Source organism: Anticarsia gemmatalis, chromosome 1 (genome assembly GCF_050436995.1).
Source record: "Anticarsia gemmatalis isolate Benzon Research Colony breed Stoneville strain chromosome 1, ilAntGemm2 primary, whole genome shotgun sequence".
In the NCBI taxonomy this organism is placed as follows: domain Eukaryota; kingdom Metazoa; phylum Arthropoda; class Insecta; order Lepidoptera; family Erebidae; genus Anticarsia; species Anticarsia gemmatalis.
The window spans coordinates 12,687,766-12,709,725 of NC_134745.1; the positions used below are offsets into that span (position 1 = coordinate 12,687,766).

A 21,960-nucleotide genomic window follows, 5' to 3' on the forward strand; every position below is an offset into this window, starting at 1 on the left:
ACGGTAATTTCGGATAATGCATAAAACATCAATTCACTGCAGATGCATAATATAACATAACTTAAATTTGAGTTAATTAACTTTTATTTATCCATTAAAACCGGTGTAGAAAAAACAAATGAATGAAACAGGAAAAAAAAGCCACACAAAAAAACCGCCAAATTCCATTCAGCCAGGCAGTCCTTGAAAAAAATGACAACTTAAAATCGGATTTTTTCAAGAAAACTTTTTTTGTAATATATTGTAATTCCTCTTATTTCTAATTCATTAAAAAGTATTGACATGATTATATCAAGCTTTGGTATATTACTGTTCTTTAAAAATAACAAGTAAAAATTAAACAAGATATCATTAAAAAACGAGAATATAAGTAATACATTAGTAAAAAAAAAAAAACAAGTGTAGATGAATATTTATATTTATTTCAAAAGTCTTATTTACAAATGCAAGTCTGTATAATATATAAGTAGACAAGATGTTTTAATGGAATAACAAAATTATGCTAAAGGCATTCACGTAAAAATATACTGATCATCATAGACAATATTAATCATAATTCACATTTTGTCTTTTGATGTTTTTTTTTTTACTGAGCTGTCCTATAGTGACGTGAAATTAAGATTTAACGAATCACCACGACTTAGTTAGAATCTTCTGCCTAGTCGTTGATAGATTACTCTTTCGCTCGTGACTGAAAATATACGAATATACAATTTTTAGGACACTTTATAAAAAAATATTCACATATAATTGAAAGTAATTGAAATTCTATAAAAGTTAATTCAAATATTCCGGTCCAATACCGGTACTAACTAGGTATAACAAACATTTTACAAGTAAACATTTTAGAGCCTGTTCTAAGTGTTCTTAGGTTTATACATAAAACAAAATAATTCAGCAAATTTAAAAAGAGCTTATGGCACAATACATTACGAAGACATACCTATGCCTTTTTAGCGTTTACGTTTTTAAAGTTTTATATTAATTATAATTATTAATCTGAGCAGATTTAGCAGAACAATTAGATATCATTTTATAAATGCTAATATATTTTTGTGTAAAAAGTAGACACAAGTAAGACATTTTCTTACGTCACGTCTGTGACTTTTAAAGGTGAGGGCAGAGGTGCTTTGCCGTTTGTACTTTAAGTCGAGGTAATAAAGGCTTATTAGAGAGTGGGCAATTTCAAATACCTAACAGAATTTTGCTCGTACCGGGGATTGTCCCTGCGAACTTGTGATCGGCAGTCGTGTACACTCCTCCTATATACAAGTTACAAGTTTAAAAAGGTATTCAATAAAAATCAAAAACAAATTTTCAGAAAGAGGAATGGAGATATCCACGTTTATTCGAAACATAGCAATATTATTGTTAAACATTAGTAACTTATAACTATGACACTTACACTAAAAACCGATACATTGTGTGATATCGCTTGAATTGATCTATCTATACATACAAATATTTACATTAATATCTATTCTAGTAAGTCTTTCAACATTAGCTACGTTTTTAGCATTAACAGTTTAATTTACAACATGAAAAAGGAAGTAAAATGTTAGATAATATGGCACAATATAATATATGGAAGATTAAACTAACTAGTGATATTTGGCAATGTTTTGGTCCACTCAGCCAATCAAGTACGGTGAAGTGATCGATACATTCTTCAATCGATACGATCTTAGTTAAGTTACTCTTTATTACCGTATCGACAGTTTGTACCTACTAAAGAAAATTAGTTCCTTTGGAATGCACTTGGAGCGCTGATCAGTTTCTAACAATATTTCTCGAATGGTACTCGACAGTAGAAAAGTAATGGTAGAAAATTACTCCTCCTAGACTTTTGAGAACTTGGTAAAGCCTCAAAACCTCACAACTCAATGTGTCCATGGGAAAGAGCCCTATCAAATTCCATAATGGCGAAAGTTACCCATTGCGTTAATTTCTCTGAACAATTATTCGTTCAAATAAATCAGAGAACCCTTTCGCCACGTCGGACAGAAAGATCGGTTTTTAAGGATTGTTTTTGTATTGTAAGGTTATTGTATTTAAACGTTTTTTTATAAGTATTACATATTATAACTTTTTTCTAAATATTGTAGTAAGAATCAACTATTTCTTATAGCACGTCATATACTTTTAATTATCATTAGGTACTCTTTAGCACGCAGCACGCACAGCTTACGAATCGTTTTCGTCCATTTGGGGAAGGTAGGAAACCGGTAAGCCTACCTAACAAATTAATACGAAACGAGACCGCGCACCCCGATAGTTTTTAAAGTCACTGACAGTCTCGGTTCCACTGACGCCTCTCGTCACAATCGTTTTAGGCATAAATACGGGGTCGCGACAATAACGTAAATCGCGGATCTCGAAGGCGTAGGTCACATATCGCAGGGGTGTATCGTCACAGTTCAGCGGAGGTCGCACTCACAGCCGCGGCGGTTCAGACGTCGAACAGCAGCGCGATGTTGTGGTGCGAGGCGCGTCGCTAGTAGTGGTCGTGCGCGTGCGGCGGCGTGTGCGGCGCGCGGTAGTGCGGCGCGCGCCCGTACGTGCCGTACGCGCTCTCCTCCGCGCCGCCTGCCGCTGCGCCCGCGCCCGCGCCCGCCCCGCGCCGCGCGCCGCTCGCGCTCGTAGCTGTGCCTCCCGCACTGCCCGAGTACACTGATTCCCGGCGAGTTTGGGCCGCAGCACCTGCAGAATACGAATCAGTTTGAATTTACAATTTGGTCCTCTAAACATTTTGTAGTAAAGGTACGAGTAAACTTTAGGAGCAGAAGATAGAGATTAGAGACTGACCGGCGGGTCCGGGGCGCACGCCATTCGCGGTGCCGTAGGGTGGGTCACGTTGCGCGTTGTGCGCGTTCTGGTTGTGCGCAAGCGAGAGATGCGCGTGCGCGTGGGGCGGCCGCAACACCAGCGACTGTGCGCCCACTAGCGGCCCACCGCCAGCGCTCGTTGTCACCGAACCTGCGCCGCCCACGCCGCCAGCTGACGTCGCAGAACTGCCCTTACTGTACACTGACTGTGACCTGAAGCGTTAAATTATATTCATTATTTTTCATAAAGCCGAATATATAGTTTACGGGAAGTTAATAATACTTTGAAAGCAGAGATTTTTCGGTGGTGACAATTTTATCAACACTGATCTACAATCACAAAAGAGGAAGATGAAGGTACCTGTGCAAGCCGTGCCTGGCAGGTGGCGGAGATCTGCAGTAGAGTGACTTAGTGCCGGAGTACAGTGGTTCGGTAGTGTCTGGGCGCGGAGCCGCGGCGGCGCAGTATGTGGGTGCATGGCGGTAGTGTGCGTGCGATGGGAATGCTGGCTTGTCCAGCTCGTCGAGGTCACGTGGCGAGGAGGCGCGGGACGAACCGCCACGTGGGCCGCGCTTCGAGCCCCACTCGTGCAGCAGCGCGCTGGCGACCCCACCGCCTACGCCGCCAACCCAACACACCCAGTGACTCTCCCAGCGTGATAACACAAACGACGGGCCAAGCGAACGAGCGGGATTTAATGACGGCATCTGTAACATGATATAGCATCTCTAGAGAAATCCAAATCAAGAAATCTGCATTGTTAGTGACATGTGGTCATATATTATGAAACCAAATTACCTATATAACTTCCCTCAGAGTTTGGATAGGTATATCAATACATGACAACAGAATCGCAGTTTTTGTTCGTAGCTAAATTACATTTCAATCTGTCTAGTCTAAAGAATTTGCAAAAGAAAACTTGAATAGACATCGCAGGTATTGCGTAGGTAGTTATTTTTTCACGTACACTTTGTTCGCCGACAGATGTTTACAATCGGGCAGCTGTCCTTAAGAATCAACGCACAAAAGGCAGGTAGTACGTCCTGTACAATGGTCCAATGCCGGAGCAGACAATGCCAGGACCTCGGCGTACAATTGAAGCGTCTCGTGTATCTATCGCTTATGATTTATTTAAGTTTTTGTGCATTAACGTTTAGCCAAATAAATAGAAGAAACTATTCACAACGTCTATTTAAACTTAGATAATGGATTTATAGTGTAAAGTTCAGGTCTGGAGTCCTGACTCTATCGGTTTGGTTAGTAAGTCAATGTCGAGAAATCAAAGTTATCCCCTCACAGTCAAAGTGAATATCACTCTTGTAATACTTATGGTTTCATTTCTTTTGTAGATAGAATTCATTCACAACAACGGCACTTACAGAAACAAAGCTAGCAGCACAATAGGCAGCCCCGAGGAGTGCGGGCGCGGCGCCGGTCCAGCGTCGCTCCATGGCGGCGAAGTGCGCGGCGGCCACCAGCGCGGACAGCACCAGCTCGGCGCCCAGCCGCTCCCATGCCGCCGCGCCGCCGCCCGGCAACGACGCCGACAGTCCCCCGGCGTAGCCCGGCACGCTCACGCTGCAACAAAAATACGTTTCGCTGTAATTTACGATGATCTTCAAGATAGAAAAGGCCGTCCTAGGTTAATGATTTGGATTTGTCATTGTTTAGTAATACCATACCCATTTTACTTGAAAAAAAAAACAACTTAGTCTTAACCCTGAGTCTAAGCTCCGGTGCTTAAGTGTTTCATAAACAGTTTAGACGGTATTTATACTTTTTCATCTGTCTGGTTGCGTCTCCGTCATCCTCGACAATCAAGCCGAGCTGGTAGCCGATAGCAGAATTTAGGTCATCAATTTGATTGAACGACTAAGTCGTATGTTTACCATCAATTAAGTACCAATATTCAATGTATTAAAAATCACGCTTTAATAAAAAGTAGGGACTTTACTTCATTCATCATGGGAGTTACATTATTGATTCAGTGAGGTTTGGCTTTTCATAAAATAGCAGCGTATATTTTTATATGGATCGAAGCCTCTTGGCCTTTCGTTATTATTAGACACGCACCTCCCTACGTGCTCGCAAACCGCGATATGTGTCCACTGACGAGTACGAGGAGACATCTCATACTTTCTACGAATGTCATGAAACATAAATCTAGTGCAAACATAACTCTACATAATAATGGTTTACTAAGAAACGTTAATTATTATATTACTATTAAAAAGTTTAATTTTAGAGAAAACCATCTACCTCTATTCAAATTCCGTGCGTAGAGTATGAAGACATAATATTCATGAGTAATTATATTTCGAAGCAACAATTATGGGCAAATAAACAAAATAAAAAAGTGTTCTAATTTCCCGAGCTCTATAAACAAGCGGTGGCCGGCGCCGCACTTTTCATTTTAATTAAAAACCGCTAAATTGTTCCCGTCTCGGCTTCTTTTCATAGAGCAATAATGAGTCCACGCCGCGGAATAATGAACCATACATTCTGTTGAATACTAACTAATGTAATAACGTTCACTATTCAATATGACGTGGCCGCCAGCGTTCATTCGGTGGGATAAAGGGAGTAAAAGTAATACCTATCTTTACAATGTGAAGGCCGTATTGAAATCGTGTAAAAGTTTGTCCCGATTCATACCATTCAAGTAACACGTTTATTTCCGGGTTCAGACAGGATTATATAAAAGAGATTATTTATATAGATTATGCCAGAATTTGTGCAAACGCCATATTTAAATTGAAGCTTATGGATCCCGGGTTGTAATGCATATTTAAAACTAGCTGACCCGCGCAACTTCGCTTGCGTCACATAAGATAATCATAATTTTCCCCGTTTTTGTAACATTTTTTACTGGTACTCTGCTCCTATTGGTCGTAGCGTGATGATATATACCCTATAGCCTTCCTCGATAAATGGGCTATCTAACACTGAAAGAATTTTTCAAATCGGACCAGTGGTTCCCGAGATTAGCGCGTTCAAACAAACAAACAAACAAACAAACAAACTCTTCAGCTTTATAATATTAGTATAGATGATATCGTTTTTTTTCTGGCCTCACCTTATCAGGAACTGATAAATGTTATTAAATTGTATTCAGATTTTTTTTCAAACATATAATGCTAATGAGGTCAGTTACAACTGGGCCAGGCTGCGTGGTCACTATTAAACGTAGTACTTAGCAGTATATAGCGCGCAAGTTTCAAGTGGTTCTGTCGTTACGTCGGCAGCCGCGTGCCGTCGCGAGATACAATAGCTATTGAGAAGCAGACTGATACAACTGAATGGGGGTCGCTCAATGCTCGTTACTCAACTACCTTCAACGAACACTCACGGGTTTCAGTTTTCATTGACTTGTTGACAAAGCTCCGTACAGACAGCGATCAAAATCATTATCTGAAATCTCAAATCGGCCTCATAATCGTCGCTATTTTTAAAGTAAACAAACATCAGAAGCTAAAACTTGAACATTTCTTTTTTACCGTGAAATGTAGATAACTTAGATATTTTTAGTACGGGGAAGGAAAAGGTCTTTGTGAAGTTTTTAAAGAGTACTCGTGATGTTGTGAATATACGACCGTAATATGCTTTGTTCTAAAGGAAAAGTATCTGAGTACTTCTACTGAACTCGTGACTAAATACTTGCGTGAGATCAAAGTGCTGAACTAATTGGAAGGCCCACTATCGTGATCAAGTCACTTAAGACCATAAGAGATGCCATATTGTTGTCAATGTACTACATAATATATTACATGAACGTATCCCACAGTTATACGTTAGGGAGTAAAGCCATCGACAGTCGATATCAATTGAGAATCAGTAATTTGAAATTCTGTAGACGCATAGGGTTGGTACAAGTTGGTTGGTGGACTTAAGATGAATCTTAGCTGCACACTAAGATGTGTTTAAGTATGAGCTGATTTGGCTTAAAACCAAGCTAAGCTGTACGTATGTTAGACGTATTTAATTTAGCCTAACCTAACATTTCAACCCTTGAATTAGGATTTTTTTAATTTAGCGCAAAAATATGTATAACACAAATTATTGCTATTATAGGTGATTTTAAGTAAAGAAACAATTCGTAACAAAGGATTAAAAGGTCACATATGTATTTTTGGTAAATGTAAGGTAAGGTATAAACAACGAAAAGAGACATAGTAGCTCGCTTATGACGTAGAAATCGTTGGTTCTAATCAGCAAGGGTATTAGTCAATGTATAAAAGAAACGTGTAGGTACGCTTTATATGATTTATTCAGGCAACATTTCTTATTCCCGACGAGGCGTTAATTAAGGCTGTTCTAGAAGGTACCTAGTTAGCCGAGCTATTTACTAAATGGCTGGGCTTTTGCCTATTTCGTTAGACACTAGAATCGTTACGTCGTAATGTGTCCATTCATCTAAATAAATAATAACCGGGGAAATGGAAATGAAATAGTGTTTTGTTCATGCAACGCAATCATTTCGCTTTGGAAAATCTACATATATTAACAAAATTAAATATTTACGTGACAATGTTTATAATTTTACATTACTGTGTAATTTGACTTGGTTTCAAGTATGAGTTATGAGGGCTGCAATGAATAAAGCAGGATTGAGAAGTTTTCTTAAGTTTTCTTTTGCATCTATTTCAGGATTAGGTTGATATACTATCGTCAGTGCCTATATTTGTTACCCGATTATGTATAATAAGGGTTGTTGTTATATTATACTAAGTTCAAGCAGAATTTGGCACGTCGTACGTCACATGTGGCATGGCATTACTTGGTGTAATTGTGTTTACTTGTTGACCCCGTTCCGCTGGCCGAGCCGACTCAGCCTGCTTACTGAACAATAACATATTACTTTATGATCCTCCTAGTAGTACATAGTACTTAGTCAATTTTAATATCCCATTATAATAGACTTCTTTCTTTTTAAAGCAATTAACCGGTTTTAAAGATTTCAAAAAGACTATCAGGTCATTATAATCTTCGTAATACATCAATATTTAATTGAAATCGTGCGCTGCATTGCGCAAATATCTCCATAAATCCGCTTTTAACTTCCAAAAGGTCTCTTTTTCCTAACGATTTATAACGATGGCCATTTGGCTATTTAATGGCTACGTGAATTACTTTTAAAGTTTTTATAAGTACTTACTTACTTATTTTAGTCATAAAAGTTAATGCAAAAATAGATTACACTGACTGTTTATAAGACTAAGGATGTGTCTAGTGAATTCAATCCCGATCTCGCGGGATCCCGATCTCGCGAGATCCCGTGTATTTTTTCGGGATCAATCCCGAAGCATAATATGACGAGATCCCGTTCGGGATTGTCGGAGAGGGCATTTTCAGCAGCTGGCTACATTGCAATAGACTTAAGATGCCGATTAGAAGCTCGTACTATATTGATACACTTTGTATTTTAAGAGGCTACTTTCAAAATGCCATGTGATTACTTTTTATTTTGATCTCCTGGAGCTACACCTACTTTTTTGATTATGTTCATGTTATTACACCTGTTAATTATGTTACGTTGTTAGTAATATTGAAAAATAAAGGCTTTTATTTTCTTTCAAATAATAATTTATTGCATTCACCACACTATCACACACATATTACATTAAACAAGCCGTTCGAATTGTATTATTTTTACTAACTAGACGGGATCCCGAAAATCTCGGGATCCCGCGGGATTGATATTTCTGATCGCGAGGGATCTCGAGTTGACGATCTCGAGTCGGGATTGCGTTCCCTAGATGTGTCGCATTTACATGTAGATTACTAGGAGCTAGCGAACAAAAATATCATAAAATTTTGTTCGTTTAGCTAATCAATGCATGAATATAGGGTATGGAGCCGGGAATTTGTCTTATGTCGATTATAGAATATCTAGGTACCATAATAGTCAGACAATTTGCACGTTCAGAATCTTACATCGGTTTGCAAATACTGCCTCAGTAGGTGTTTACGAGACGATGTAATAAAGAGGAGATACGACCAATTTGGGCTGCGGTCTAATGGCGTCTAAACATTTAATTAAACAAAAATGAGAGGATTTTAAGACGTCTATTTTAAAACAAAGTATTTTTTGTGGTTCAGGTCGCGTCTTAGCACAGCTCACAAAGAAATGTTGGCTGGATGATAAGGTTAAATGTAGAGTTATTATTTTATAACTCTTTTAAACCACTAAAAAATATCAGACCTAATTTGAATAAATTGAATTCATATATAGACTAAGATTAACTACTAATAACCAAACCAGTGTAATCTAAAAAATAAATTTAAAAATTGTTTAATTAATCACATTCTGGATTGATATTTTTTTGACAACCCATTCGCAATATATTTGTAACATATTTTATTTTATAAAATATATCTTTCACCCTTCAACCAGCTCAAGGAAGCGGGATCCCATGCTTATAGACTTTACACACCAATCATTTAGTAGCGCATCTAATAAATTCTTGAAAATGAAATGGCGACTGTTTCTGTATTACGCAATCATTAATATGACACATTGTATTATTAGGTACATTATTGTATCTATAATTCCACAATCTAATAATAAGAACATCGCAAATATGTGTATCATAATTATAATATTATTTATTCTGTTGCAAAACATAATTATAAATTATGTTTTGCAAAAGAATAATAATTATAGGTAATCAACGAAGCGTAGTTAAAATGTATTCACAATTAGTTCTGTCAACAGTTTAAACGGACCACAATACTTTTCTATACATTTAACATAAAGCTTACGAGTGTATGCAAAACACACGTGCATTAGATAACATCAACACAACTAATTCTAACATCATTCTAATGCCGATTAAGTCCTTTTTTTATTCAGTTTTTTACTCGGTCTTTTTTACTCTCCAAAGCTTTTTTCATGGCTTTACGATTAATGCATAAGGGTACATTTTGGGGGAAAATAACTGATATACGATTTGATAACAACGATTTAGCATTTGAGGGTTAGATGTTTATTTAATTCTAACGCGATTTAGATCTAATGAGCGTTAATCAGATTGTCAATGTACAGACAGCAATATGTACTGCAAAAAACATACCCGATTTTTTATTTTAAACCAATCATTTGTAAAACATTTAAAAACCCAGCTTTATTTTGTTAATTTGAACGAATATTTAAATAGCAAAAAAAGTTATAACATCAAAAAATAATTTATTCAATTATTGAATATTTATGAGTAAAGCAGTGGAAGCCAAATGCAATACAGCGATAACGTTAATGGTCATAAAACACAAGCGAAATAAATTGTCGTTTATTAAATGAAACATTTACATAACTGGAGTATTCACTACACCCGCTAGATATTGGCCCATGATTATGCATAATTTATGCCCAGCTTAGGGTCAAGTGGGCATAAATGGAACACCCCATTGTATGCAATATGGGGCGCATCTTTTATACTTGTTTTTCAATGGTCACAAATTGGGAACATTCACACCTTATGGCGCGGCTGGACTTTTTTGACCATTGTCGGATTACGGAATATTTGCTTATCACTCGCCCACAATAGGCTTATTAGGTTGCAGTATTTTTTTGATATTGCGTGATTTTGTCATGTTGGCTAATATTCGATGCACATGCATAATAAAAATAATGTTTGTTTTTGTTTATTTTATGGACAAAATGAGTTTTGGTTTAAAAATAGTTTTGGATTGTATGCTGGCAATAATAGTTTACATGAAATTAAATGTATTCAGGAATAAAATGTAATACCGAACCAAAATCTACTGCGTTGAAATATACTATCTCATTAAAATTCCACGTAAAATATAGGTAATTACTGAAAGTTGCACATAATATTAAACTAGAAAACTTTACACAGCAGCAAAGCCGTTTGTAAACAACTAAATAATAATTATTTTCAATGTAATTACGTTAATGAGAGCAACCGGCACAATTTCCATTTGTTCTACATTTCTAGGAAATGGGAGTAATGTTGTAAGCATTACGAATTCAGAAGACAAACAGGTTGGAAGGTGGGAGCTACGTGGCTTGGCGCATCAATGCGCTGCCCTGCAGACGCAGAAAGAACGCCAAGAATAAAACATCTTCATTCCTCCCTTAATTATCAGTTTCACTGCAACCCTTACTTCCCAGTCTCAAAAGTTAAACTACGTAATGTTTCTCTAGTACAAAGTATTTAAAGTAGCCAAATAATAAATGCCAAGTGTCTGTTAATGACTCAACTGCATATTTCACTCTCTGAAGAACGTAAATGAGCATTTTACAATGTCGTAAAATCGGAAAGATGTAAATGTCAGATTTAATTAAAATGTTAAAGTAAAATGTTGGTTTTATGTTTGTAGGTCTGAAACTCATTAGTCGTGGTGCTGTGTATAGTGAAGTTGATGGAATAATATTAGCTCGTTAGTACACGTTTATAGGCCGTAAAGCGTTGATTCAGGAATTGCAAGAAACGAAAAATTTACTCTAACTCGCATGTTACATTGATGGTGAAAACTGCTCGAGAATGAAAGATACTGATTAAAATAATGTTTCCTTTTAAATTTCATTAAAATCTATTTACATGTTTAAAGTACGCCCACGAGTTTACAATAAACCAAATTAAACAGTGCTTGGGAACATTATCCTAAATATTTTTATTGCTTCCACTTCATCATCTAACTTTTCTAACATTAAATCTGGCCGGAAACAGTTGGCGCAAATGAAAAAACTAATAAAAAAGTACAAAGCTACTAGAGTCCCCTACGCAATAGTTAACAACCGAACAATTACATTTAATTTACGGATGAGTTTTTAAAGTGCCCCAATGTGGCGGCTCCACCCTGCGATATTAAACCGCTATCATTTTGTATTACGATAATCTACCGCGACATTTGTTAAAAAATATATTCGAGAGGGTATCGGGCACTGTTACTAAAAATTCAATTGTTCTCAAGTGCCACTTGTCATCCTATCCTGTATAATCTGATTTTAACAAAGCACTTGCTTATTTTAAATTAAACCTTGTCCTAGTTTACTTAAGGATGATTTTAGAATAGGCCTCGCAAAATGTAAATTTCTGTCGAATGTAATGTGCGGCGAAATAAGTGAGAGCATTAAATTCTGGAGTGCACAGTATAATTTATTTGAAGCACTGTTGAATTATCATATTCCGTGCTAATTATACGTATTTTGTACTGAAGCCTCGTGTCTTATAATAATAAACACTAAACATTATATTTTGTTAATAGGTATTTGGTAGAGTTATGAAATACAGTAAAATAAACGGGTGTATTGTATTTTCGGAAGCCAGCAATTATAATTGCGGCACCCTTACAATCCCTTAATATAATAATGTCATGAAAATACTCGAAATAAAGATATCAAATATTTTTCCGACGTTAATCCGTTTTTATCCAAAAAAGCGCAGCGCACAGCGGGCGGTGGGCGCGAACTTGTTACCCTTTGCCCTTTGTTTTGCTAAACCATAAAGAAAACAACGGCGTTTTAACCCTTAAGTTAACCCTTCGCAACACATGTCGTCACACCGCGGTCGTGCGAAGCCGCGAATCGCGACCGTCAATAAGCACCCATGCTGTGCGCCACTGATAATGTTTATTACAATTGCAACCTTATTGCAAAGCGATAAGGGTCGTGTAACCATCGTTTCATTTGTAATGAATGGCGACAATAATGGGTGAAATATGTAGAGTATATTTTTACGTGTATTGTGTGGAGAATGGTTTTTATTGCGAGTGTCTGCGCGCGCATTAGTAGGATTGTTAGCAGACGATGCGCCCTACAGATGGTGTTTGCGTATGTTATGATTTCTGTGGGCCGGAGTCTGTATCCTAAAATATTTAGGTACTTTTATAAGTGCGGGAGCTTTATCTTTGAAGACCCTCTCTTAAAGCTTCTACAGAGAAACCACAATATGTGTCTCCTCAATACATTTAATTTTTAGCACTTCCAGACTCGTGCTACAGTTGTAAGATCTGTAAAGTCAAACAATCAGTTTATCATTTATCACTCTAGGTAAATATGTTACTATATTGTGGCCCTAAGTTACATCATAATTCAACAATATTTCAAGAGCACAGTATACTATGCCGCTGCAAATATTCAATACGAAATTATTCACCTGAGATGCTCGTATTTACGAATGAAATCAAAGGAAGAGCCTAACAGGCATTATAGCATTAAATTACCTATTCAAATCATCGTCCCACAGAGTATAAATTAAAATAATTCTGCAATAAACAACTGTAGGCCTAACCTTATTTCAGCAGTATTTCATTTGTACAATTGAAAATGTTAAGCATTTTTCGTCGAATAGAATGTTACTTTGCAATTTAACTCAACAGCCTGGCGGAGAGTGGAGTGAAAACAAAGTTTTTCAGACATTATTGCGAGCTTATCCCTCGTATCCATTCAGTTTTATAGGTCGTTACTTCTATCGACGGACATTTCAAAATATTAAGGCATGTTTTATGGATGAAACCCTTAATTTCCTACTTTTAATTAGGGTCTGTCACGATAACGTTTACGCCGGAATGCGCGGAACGATAAGTGCGGGAAGCCAACAGTGCTATCTACTAGGTACCTACTCTCCGAACAAAGGAATGAGATATCTGGTAATGAGTATGATCTAAAACCTCAGCGAAGTCAGCGTGCCTAATTTTGTTATACGTAAGTCAAGTGTGAAACCTTCGAACTGAAAAGCATATTATACTCATTCGCTAGAAAGGTATGTACTTGACTTTCACGAATTTCGAATAAAATTTAATATGGTTGGCACGCACGGTTTAAATTCTATAAAGACAGAATAATATCAATAGTTCTATCGACTTCTTTGTTTTTCCTATCTCATAAACATGAAAATACATGAATCTAGTAAATCGCTTGATACTGCGTAACCATAGCAACGGCCACAGACGTCAGTTATTAATTCTCGCTAATCGCCCCAGGGCGTTACATCTTCTACATCGGATTTATCTGTAACACCTGCTTCCTATATTATGTTTACCATTAAATAATATTAGTTGTTTAACTAATATAACGTAATTCATGGCGGCGGGCTTTGAATTTAATTTATTTGATAACAATGCTTGAAATAGTTTTGTACAAGCTTAAATTAAAAGTTACCTTCTTTGTCCCAATCGCAGGCAAAGGCTAACACTTACTCAACATTATGAATAATTAGTTAACAGAAGCGATTTCAGCAGAAAACAAATGCCTGTCAGCGCCGCCTCAGGGATTTATCTCACTAATTTCTAGAAACGTTGAGTTTGAGGGCCTGTCATAGTTTTTAGTCCCTGAATAAATAACAAATTACTAAGTTTTTTATGTGAACTCGACGCTCAGGGCGACTGTTGAAGAATGATGTTTGAACGAACGTTTTTGTTCTACTTTTCACGCAAAAGCACAATTTTATAAAGTTTTTCATGCCTGTGTCGGTGTTCCGTGGAGGATTACAAAAAGAGTTTGTTTCATAAAGCAGAAAAGGCACGTTATAAGCTCCCCGGTGGTCTTTGCTGTTCAAGATACAATAGACCGGCATAATTTGCTTAAATTAACACAAAACATCCGTTCTTCATGCATAATTACGATTTTTTTCACGACAGCGCAGCGGCAGCGTCAGAAAGAATCGTTTATTGTTTTTGATCGACATTCACATGCCAAGTTCATTTTAGAAAATCCTGTTTTAACAATAGTTATATTTTATAACCAATTAAATTTCATCTCTCCTAAGTTTGTACAATAATTAAGCTTAAGCTTTTATAACATTATCATAACCAGTGACGTAAATAAAGCTGATTAAATTATGTCAATTAATTCAAAGTCCCTTAGAGTCGCACGTAGAAGCCGTACAGTGTACACATGGAACAATAAACATAATGTTTATATTAACCAGATAACCCGTATTACTGAACTCGCAACAAAACTTTGTTCTTTACGAATTATGCCTGTTATATTGTTCTACATCGCTCGAGCATATTATCCGATTTAACTGAACAAAATTAGGAAGACTCGGGCGTCCTGATAGAATGCGAATTCGTCTTGTGTTTGTAAGAATGTAATAAACAGTCTGTTAATTTAATTGTAGAATTGCATTTTTGCGCTAATTTTAAGAGAAGAATTCAAATACCAATTGGGTACATTTCGATATCATCTTAGGTCGTAAATTTTAGTGAATTGCAATGATTTCTAAACTTCGTGTTTTGCGTAACATACGGCGAAATCGCTTTTATACAAAGGATGCCTGGTATAGCGCATTACAGCGCAAAAATAGGGGTTCGTAAGCATCTTTACTTATTTCAGCTATTGTGATTAATTAATTCTTAATAGACACTATTATACATTCGCATAGGTAGCCACCGAAGCATGCTCTGAGTATAATACATTAACATACGGTATGATACATAACGTATCACGTAGTACGAGCTTACGTTAGGCGCCACTCGATTTAGTCAAGTGTAATATATTCGCGCCAGACGCAACGTGGCTTTAAGCGTAAATTCAAATCCTCTTAGTCGATAACTTGTACATTAATGAGGATTTAGTATCGCGGTAAAGTGCTAAACAATGTTGGAATTAAATAAGTGTTTAAGTTCGCTATGGTTCGCGATGAAAATAAACTCGGTCTCGGGAGCTTTTCAACAATAGTTGGCCGCTTATTCTGTTGTTTAGCTTGTAAAATATTAGGTACCGAGTTTGACGGTAATACTGAGTAGTTGTAAAACTCGGTATTTATTAGAGCGCTTACCAGGTATTATAGTTTCTCAAATTAATTTAAAACTATTTAAAATTAATGAATATAAAATAAATAAGCATAATAAAACGCAACTAAACTTGTTTGTTTTTGCTTTTCCATGCTTAAATTACAAAAATAGAAAAGTTAATTTTGGAAAACTATTAAATAATAATATCGTTAGGGTAGATATATCGAGTATCCAATTGGAGGTACCGCGTCCTGGCCACTTTATGGTGACTGTTGAAGGAACACCGTCAGGTTTTTAGTCGGTATGCCCAAATTTAAAAGCCGGAACGCCTAGCCGGCGGGAGAGCCCGACAGACCCCCGCTACCTCCCTGGAGCGGGACATGCAGTAATGCATTTTCCTGACGAAAAAAAAGGGGTAGATATAAATTATGATGCATCATTTAACGGGTGTCAAAGTAAAGTCGGCTGCCATAAATATAAAGAGGGAGATTAACCCATTCAGTGCGGGACAGTTAATGTGTAACAGCTTTTACTTGGAGATTTAAATAAGATAGTTATAACGTTTGGATATACATATGTATGTAGATAAACATTGCTTTTAACGTTGTTAAGAACTTTGTTGTAGTTTATTTTTGCCTTGCTATTGGTTCATGAAAATATAAATAAAAGTAGCATCTTGTAAAATAAATCCAGGCTTGTTTTACTTTTATGTATAATTAGTATTTGTATAGTTCTATAAAGCTAGTAATATTTTACTTCAATCCTACAAATGCTAAAAGTAAGGAAAAATTCAAATGTCATCGTCAATAAATAGGGGTCGTAACAAAAATATAAATAAGCATGGGAAAAAGTTCAGTTAATGAAATCAATGTATTTCTTTCTGCTCAATTGATTTAAATTTAAAACGGCCCCTTGGAACAATGTGTTCAAGGTTCGAGACCCGCATGAGAACAAATGAGATATTGCAAGTTAATTGAAATATCCTGCAAAGCTTAAGGGTCAAACTAATGAATGTTTAGTATTGCCTGTTGTTTCTTTTTTAATTTTTATTATCTCATTGATGACTGACTTTAAAGATGATTCATGAGTGTTTGACTATAATCCGACTTCTGAAAAAATATTTTTTTCAGATCAAAATATTCTTGTTTCAGCTAAATTCAAATAGGACATTTACTTGCTATTGCAAAAATAAGTGTCTAATCACTAAGTTGTCAATCGTCTATGTTTAAAGATTTTCCCATACAAACTGCTATTTATTTCTCAGCTTCCCATGTAGCTCGTTAATTATGTTATAAATTATATAAATAATGTAGCAAGATAATAAAATTATGGCGACACTGTCCTTTATTTGTGAACTTTCCCTTGTTTTATGCAAAAAGCGATAAGGTGTCCCGACGCGGTAGTTTCACAGTAAAGTTTCCCTGTAACAAAGTTCTATTTGACAATTGAAAAAAGTATTTACCATAATAATTACCGCTACCCAGAGACATTGCTTGCATAGTTTAATGTATCTGTAGTAATTAAATAATTATAAATACATTTAGAAAACGCCTTATCATTCAAACTAACTTACATTCCTTTAAAATCCTTTACGACTAGTCTCTATATCAACTATGATTGTGATTTGAGTAAAATATTGAAGGCATTTAATAAAAATAATAATGTAATACGATCCGTTAGTAACCAAATTAAGGGAAGTACTTTTAAAAAGAAAAATTACGAGTACTTGATCCTCAAATATTACACATGTGTTTCGAGCGAGCAAAAACGGTTACCTAAATAAAGTTACAAACAAATGCCTGGGCTCTGGCATAATATTTATCAAAATTAGGATTTCTTGAACGTGACTGGGGTAGGTAACAATTTTATACGTAACATCCCGACATTCCCGTCCGTATTTCCCCGTATTGTACGGCCAGAGCTACAGGATTACCAATTAGGTATCATGTAGACTATGCTACTATGCTGTACCGCTTCACATTTCGCGATACCATTGAGAATGCCGCAATCAAAATGGCTTGCAATTTTCCAGTAACTGTTTTGAAGCGATGATAATGTAACTTTACTTTTATAGTATGTAATACTGTTATTATTTTTCCGTATTATCAATGAAAAATCATAACAGTTTATTCAATTTTCCATTAAAAATCTAAAGTCTAGCTGATAATATTCCAGAATATATTATTAAATGTATCAGGGAGGTAATCAGGGAGCTTGTAACAAGTATAGCTAATAAGTAAAATAGTATTAAACTATAATTACGAGTATTAATTGGAGCAGGCCGTGTAATAGAAACGTCTGTTATCATGATAAGGGTTCCATGTTACACGAGATAAGCATCAGGGGATGTAAGATAACTCTATTAGATATGTTATTGTGTTTTCTGCTGCGCGATATAATTAACAAGATTTTTATACAAGTGCCTTCGTATTCTGCTATTCGTGTAAGTAGAATAATAGAATAAGGACATATATTGTAGGACAATGTGTATATCTAAATGAATGTTTTGTCCCCTAGGCAAAGTAAACGGTTGAAGAGAAAGACAGTTTGACTTGTGACACAAAACTATATAATAGGATACGGGAATGAAAAATGCCTAACGTTTCGGCGCAGGTTGCACTTGCCGTAGTCGCAGGCTGACTCCAAAGGCTAAAAATTACAAAAAAACTCATTTTGCTATTTTCACAATGACGCAAATCCCAATAAACTTTATTTTAAATTCAAACAATAAAAAATGGATTTATTCAGAATGCAGAATGTATAAATTCTTTAAAAATACATGACAGATGAAATTACCTATCTGAATAATGAGTGTACATAACGACGTGTACCGATCAAGAGATTTATCGAGCCAATTGTCCACAACGTAAACAATCTGACGAACGATAATTACCTTTCGGTTTTTCAATAAAAACCACATTCAATTTTTATATTTTTTACCTGCGAAAACACTGGAATACGATTATCTTTGAACACAAATATTATTATGTAAAACATTGCGAATATGATAACACAATAGAGTATATTCCATGAATATGATTGTGATACACAGTTACATGTGTATATGTAACAGTTTTATTGTGTACCTGTCTCTGCTTTCATGACTTTGATTTGTTAAACAGGTGATGGGTAGGTATTATGAACGCGTGTAAACATTTATTAAATAACGTTCTTTTCACATATTCTTCAGAATATCAATGGTTTTTTTTGGAAATATTTGAACTTAGGTTGACTATTAATACAAATAGTGAAAAATATAGTGTGTCTGTGAGTGTTGCTTTTTGTAATTCGTACCTTTTACACTATAATGCCTAACTGTAAAATTTCATTTGTATATTTGCATGCATGTAAATGGCGAAATGGGTCTAGTACCAATTTATTATTTTTACCATGTTTTGTTAACACATATTGCTCAAATAAATAATTATTCTATTATTTTAATCGAAATAAGTGTGTGTCATGTCTTTTGACGTGTCAAATTATACTATACCTTCAAAGGTTCCACCGCTTCGCTGCGAAGCTGATGATAGGTAATAATCTACATGAGACGAGTCAACAGGCTACGTAATATTGCAAAAGTATCAAAGGCTTACTCTGCCAAAGAGTTTTAGGGGATTTGTTTAAGGAGTATCTACCTTGGACATGATAAGTATTGACTTCCCGCCTTTCCTATTTAGGGAAGTATGTATGTTTATATTTGTAACATCCAAAAAAGGGGCTCTCTAATGCAGAGGTGAAAAATACCTCCATAATATATGGTAACAAACCTCATAATCATGTTAAATAAGGTGTGGGCATAAGCACGTTGTGTAAGCTCATATTCTGTAGAAATATGAAATGGTTCGTCACAGAGTTACATGTATATTTGTCTAACGTAAATTGAATGTCAGCTCGAGTAACTGACTGCGTGTGAAACTCGCGAGGGTGCAAACAAATATGATTTAGATTGTGACGACGATATTGTGATTCCTTTTCTTCGATGAACGATGTAGGCATTTTAGTAGCTTTTATACTGTTTTTCTAGTTAGCTGGTAACGTTTTATGTATCGGAATGCGTTGTAGTATAAATTGTTAATATTGTGAACTCATTTTTTTGTTATTAGAGGTAAAATTGCAATGCCTAAGATTATCAAAACTACTATTTACTAATTTACTTGTCTGGCGGGAATTGCGTACAGTAAGTAAGGCAGTGATTATTGATTAACTGGTAGATATCCCAAAGAAAATATACTTACTTATTAAATGCTCTACAACAAAAACTACATAGTATCTAACAAAAAAAGTAATCTGGATTGCATAGTGTAACGTTAATTTCATGTAACAAACTTTCATATTTATATTTGTAATACCATTAATTGAGTTCGCAAATTGCGCGTTCGCCCGACAACATACAAAGTTCAGACCATTATCTACAATTTCAGAGAGCAACTTCGTCGAGTATTTTGTTCCATTAAATCAATGTGTGTACTAATTGCATGTTTTTACATCGCTGACTCCAAAGGATTTGCTACGTTATAGCTTTGTTTTGTTCTCCCAAGCTTTGTTGTTACTACTTGTTACCGAGCATTCAGAAACTAAACGCAGCAACTTTAGCAAGTTGCTTTCAACGAGTCACTAGAGATATCTGACCTCCGAAACCCGACGAGACAGCTATAAAATCGCAGAATATGCTATACAAAGTAGGTACCTAACTACTGCAAACTTTATGTGACAAGAAAACTGTCATAAACTTCAGAAATGGCTACTTATATCTCCAGTTAAAAATACCCCGCTCTCGTACACTATAAATGAGACTTAAAAGAATTTTTCCTGTAAATTGTAAAGTTTAGAAGTTTCCCCGCATTGTAGAGCGCCGTTGAATAAATATCACGGTACATAACTTCGCGCTTTTGTCTCGAAGCCTCCGACAAAGTGCGCATCTACCTTTTTAAGACAATTTGCTTTAAAAATTCAGAGGTACTCGCGGTAATTGAAGGCAGGTCAGGGCCTCGACACAAATATATTTTGTTTAGGCACCTGCCTAATTTGTGAAATAAAAAAATAAGAGCGCACTTGCTGCGAGATTGTCTGTGCATTGACGCGGCAAATATTTTTATTTGATATTTTGTGACGCTGAAAATTTATGACTGCACCGGCGCAACTGATATAGACTGCAATTACATTTTACTGACATCGTTAAATTCGGATTCAGCTTAATTAGTAAAAAAATATTTTATCGTATTTGTAAACATTTGTATTTGTGCAGCTATATTTCAGACTATGCGTTCGACTAACCCAGAAATTATGACTCGACTACTCGCCTTCATTATGTATTTAATGAAGCACCGGCTCGTCTACAATGAAAATTAATTTGCAGTCAAACAAAAGGACCAAGTCATATTTGGTTGGATGCAGCCGGATTTAACCGGTACAACCGAACCTAGAGCCGAATATAACGGTTATGTGTGGATACAACCGCATAAGCGAATTTGCCTCACTTCCAAACTAGATTACTGGCTGATGCTCACGAAAATAATAGAGTTATCGAGTTGTTTCTACTCTATGTTTGTTAATTAACAACGAACACACGTGTTATCGTTTAATTTTTTGTTAATCGTTTTAGGCATAGCTGTATTTGTGTCAGCGTCGTTTTAACCCCGTCAATCATGTTGAATTGTGCCCCAAATTTATCTAATATTCTCAGGATAACTTAATACACGTGCTCTACAAAATACGTACGTCTAGTGACACCAACAATACGTTATTTTAACATAGTATATTAACCCGCAGCCACAACCATGACAACATATTAAAAGATGAAGGCTATTCAAATGCGCCGATAGAAAAACACCCAATTGAGAGGATGATATTGCGTAAAAGATCAATATGTATTAAAGAAAGGGGCCCCACAGACGCACTCAGTGGAAATGTGTACAAAGAAAGTGTGCGGATTACCATGTAAGCAGAACGCTCTAATAAAAATAATTGAAAAAGAAATATTATATAATCAACATGAAAAGAAAGAACACACAGAAACGTTTGAAGTCAAGTTTTTATACAAAAATCGTGGCTTATTCGTATAAAGAAACAGTAATGAGACGAGTCCAAACAGATGCCAGTTTCAATTTGGTTTCAGCACGCAAGCTTACTGAGTGCCACATCAGCTCAATCAAGCATTGATTATGTCAATCATTCGCACATATGAACTTCATTAAAAGTTGGCATCTGGCAAATGTTCACTCTTAATACAGTTTCAAATGTAACATGAGGACAGAATTGCGCGAATGTAGAGCGCGCTTAATGTGTAAAATTTACTTCTAAGCTATTAAATAAACGTTTTGATTAAACTTGATTCCTAAATCAATAGTGACATATTCGATAGAAAACCTGTGTTATTTCTTCTTCAATAATGTTCTAAAATTATTTCAGAAGGGTCTATTGGCAGTATCAAGTATG

General features: G+C 35.9%; 1 protein-coding gene across 1 annotated transcript in view; it reads right to left on the reverse strand.

Moving 5' to 3' along the window:
* Nucleotides 1-312: 312 nt before the first annotated feature.
* The window catches only part of bib (MIP channel family protein big brain), a 68,767-nt gene continuing 47,119 nt past the window's right edge, over nucleotides 313-21,960 (reverse strand). The window contains exons 3-6 of the mRNA XM_076120579.1: nucleotides 4,206-4,404; nucleotides 3,187-3,533; nucleotides 2,806-3,038; nucleotides 313-2,700 (exon numbers count right to left, since the gene is read on the reverse strand). Of these exons, the coding sequence (XP_075976694.1) occupies nucleotides 2,495-2,700; nucleotides 2,806-3,038; nucleotides 3,187-3,533; nucleotides 4,206-4,404 (985 nt within the window). The 3' untranslated portion in view covers nucleotides 313-2,494. The remainder of the gene's footprint in view (nucleotides 2,701-2,805; nucleotides 3,039-3,186; nucleotides 3,534-4,205; nucleotides 4,405-21,960) is intronic.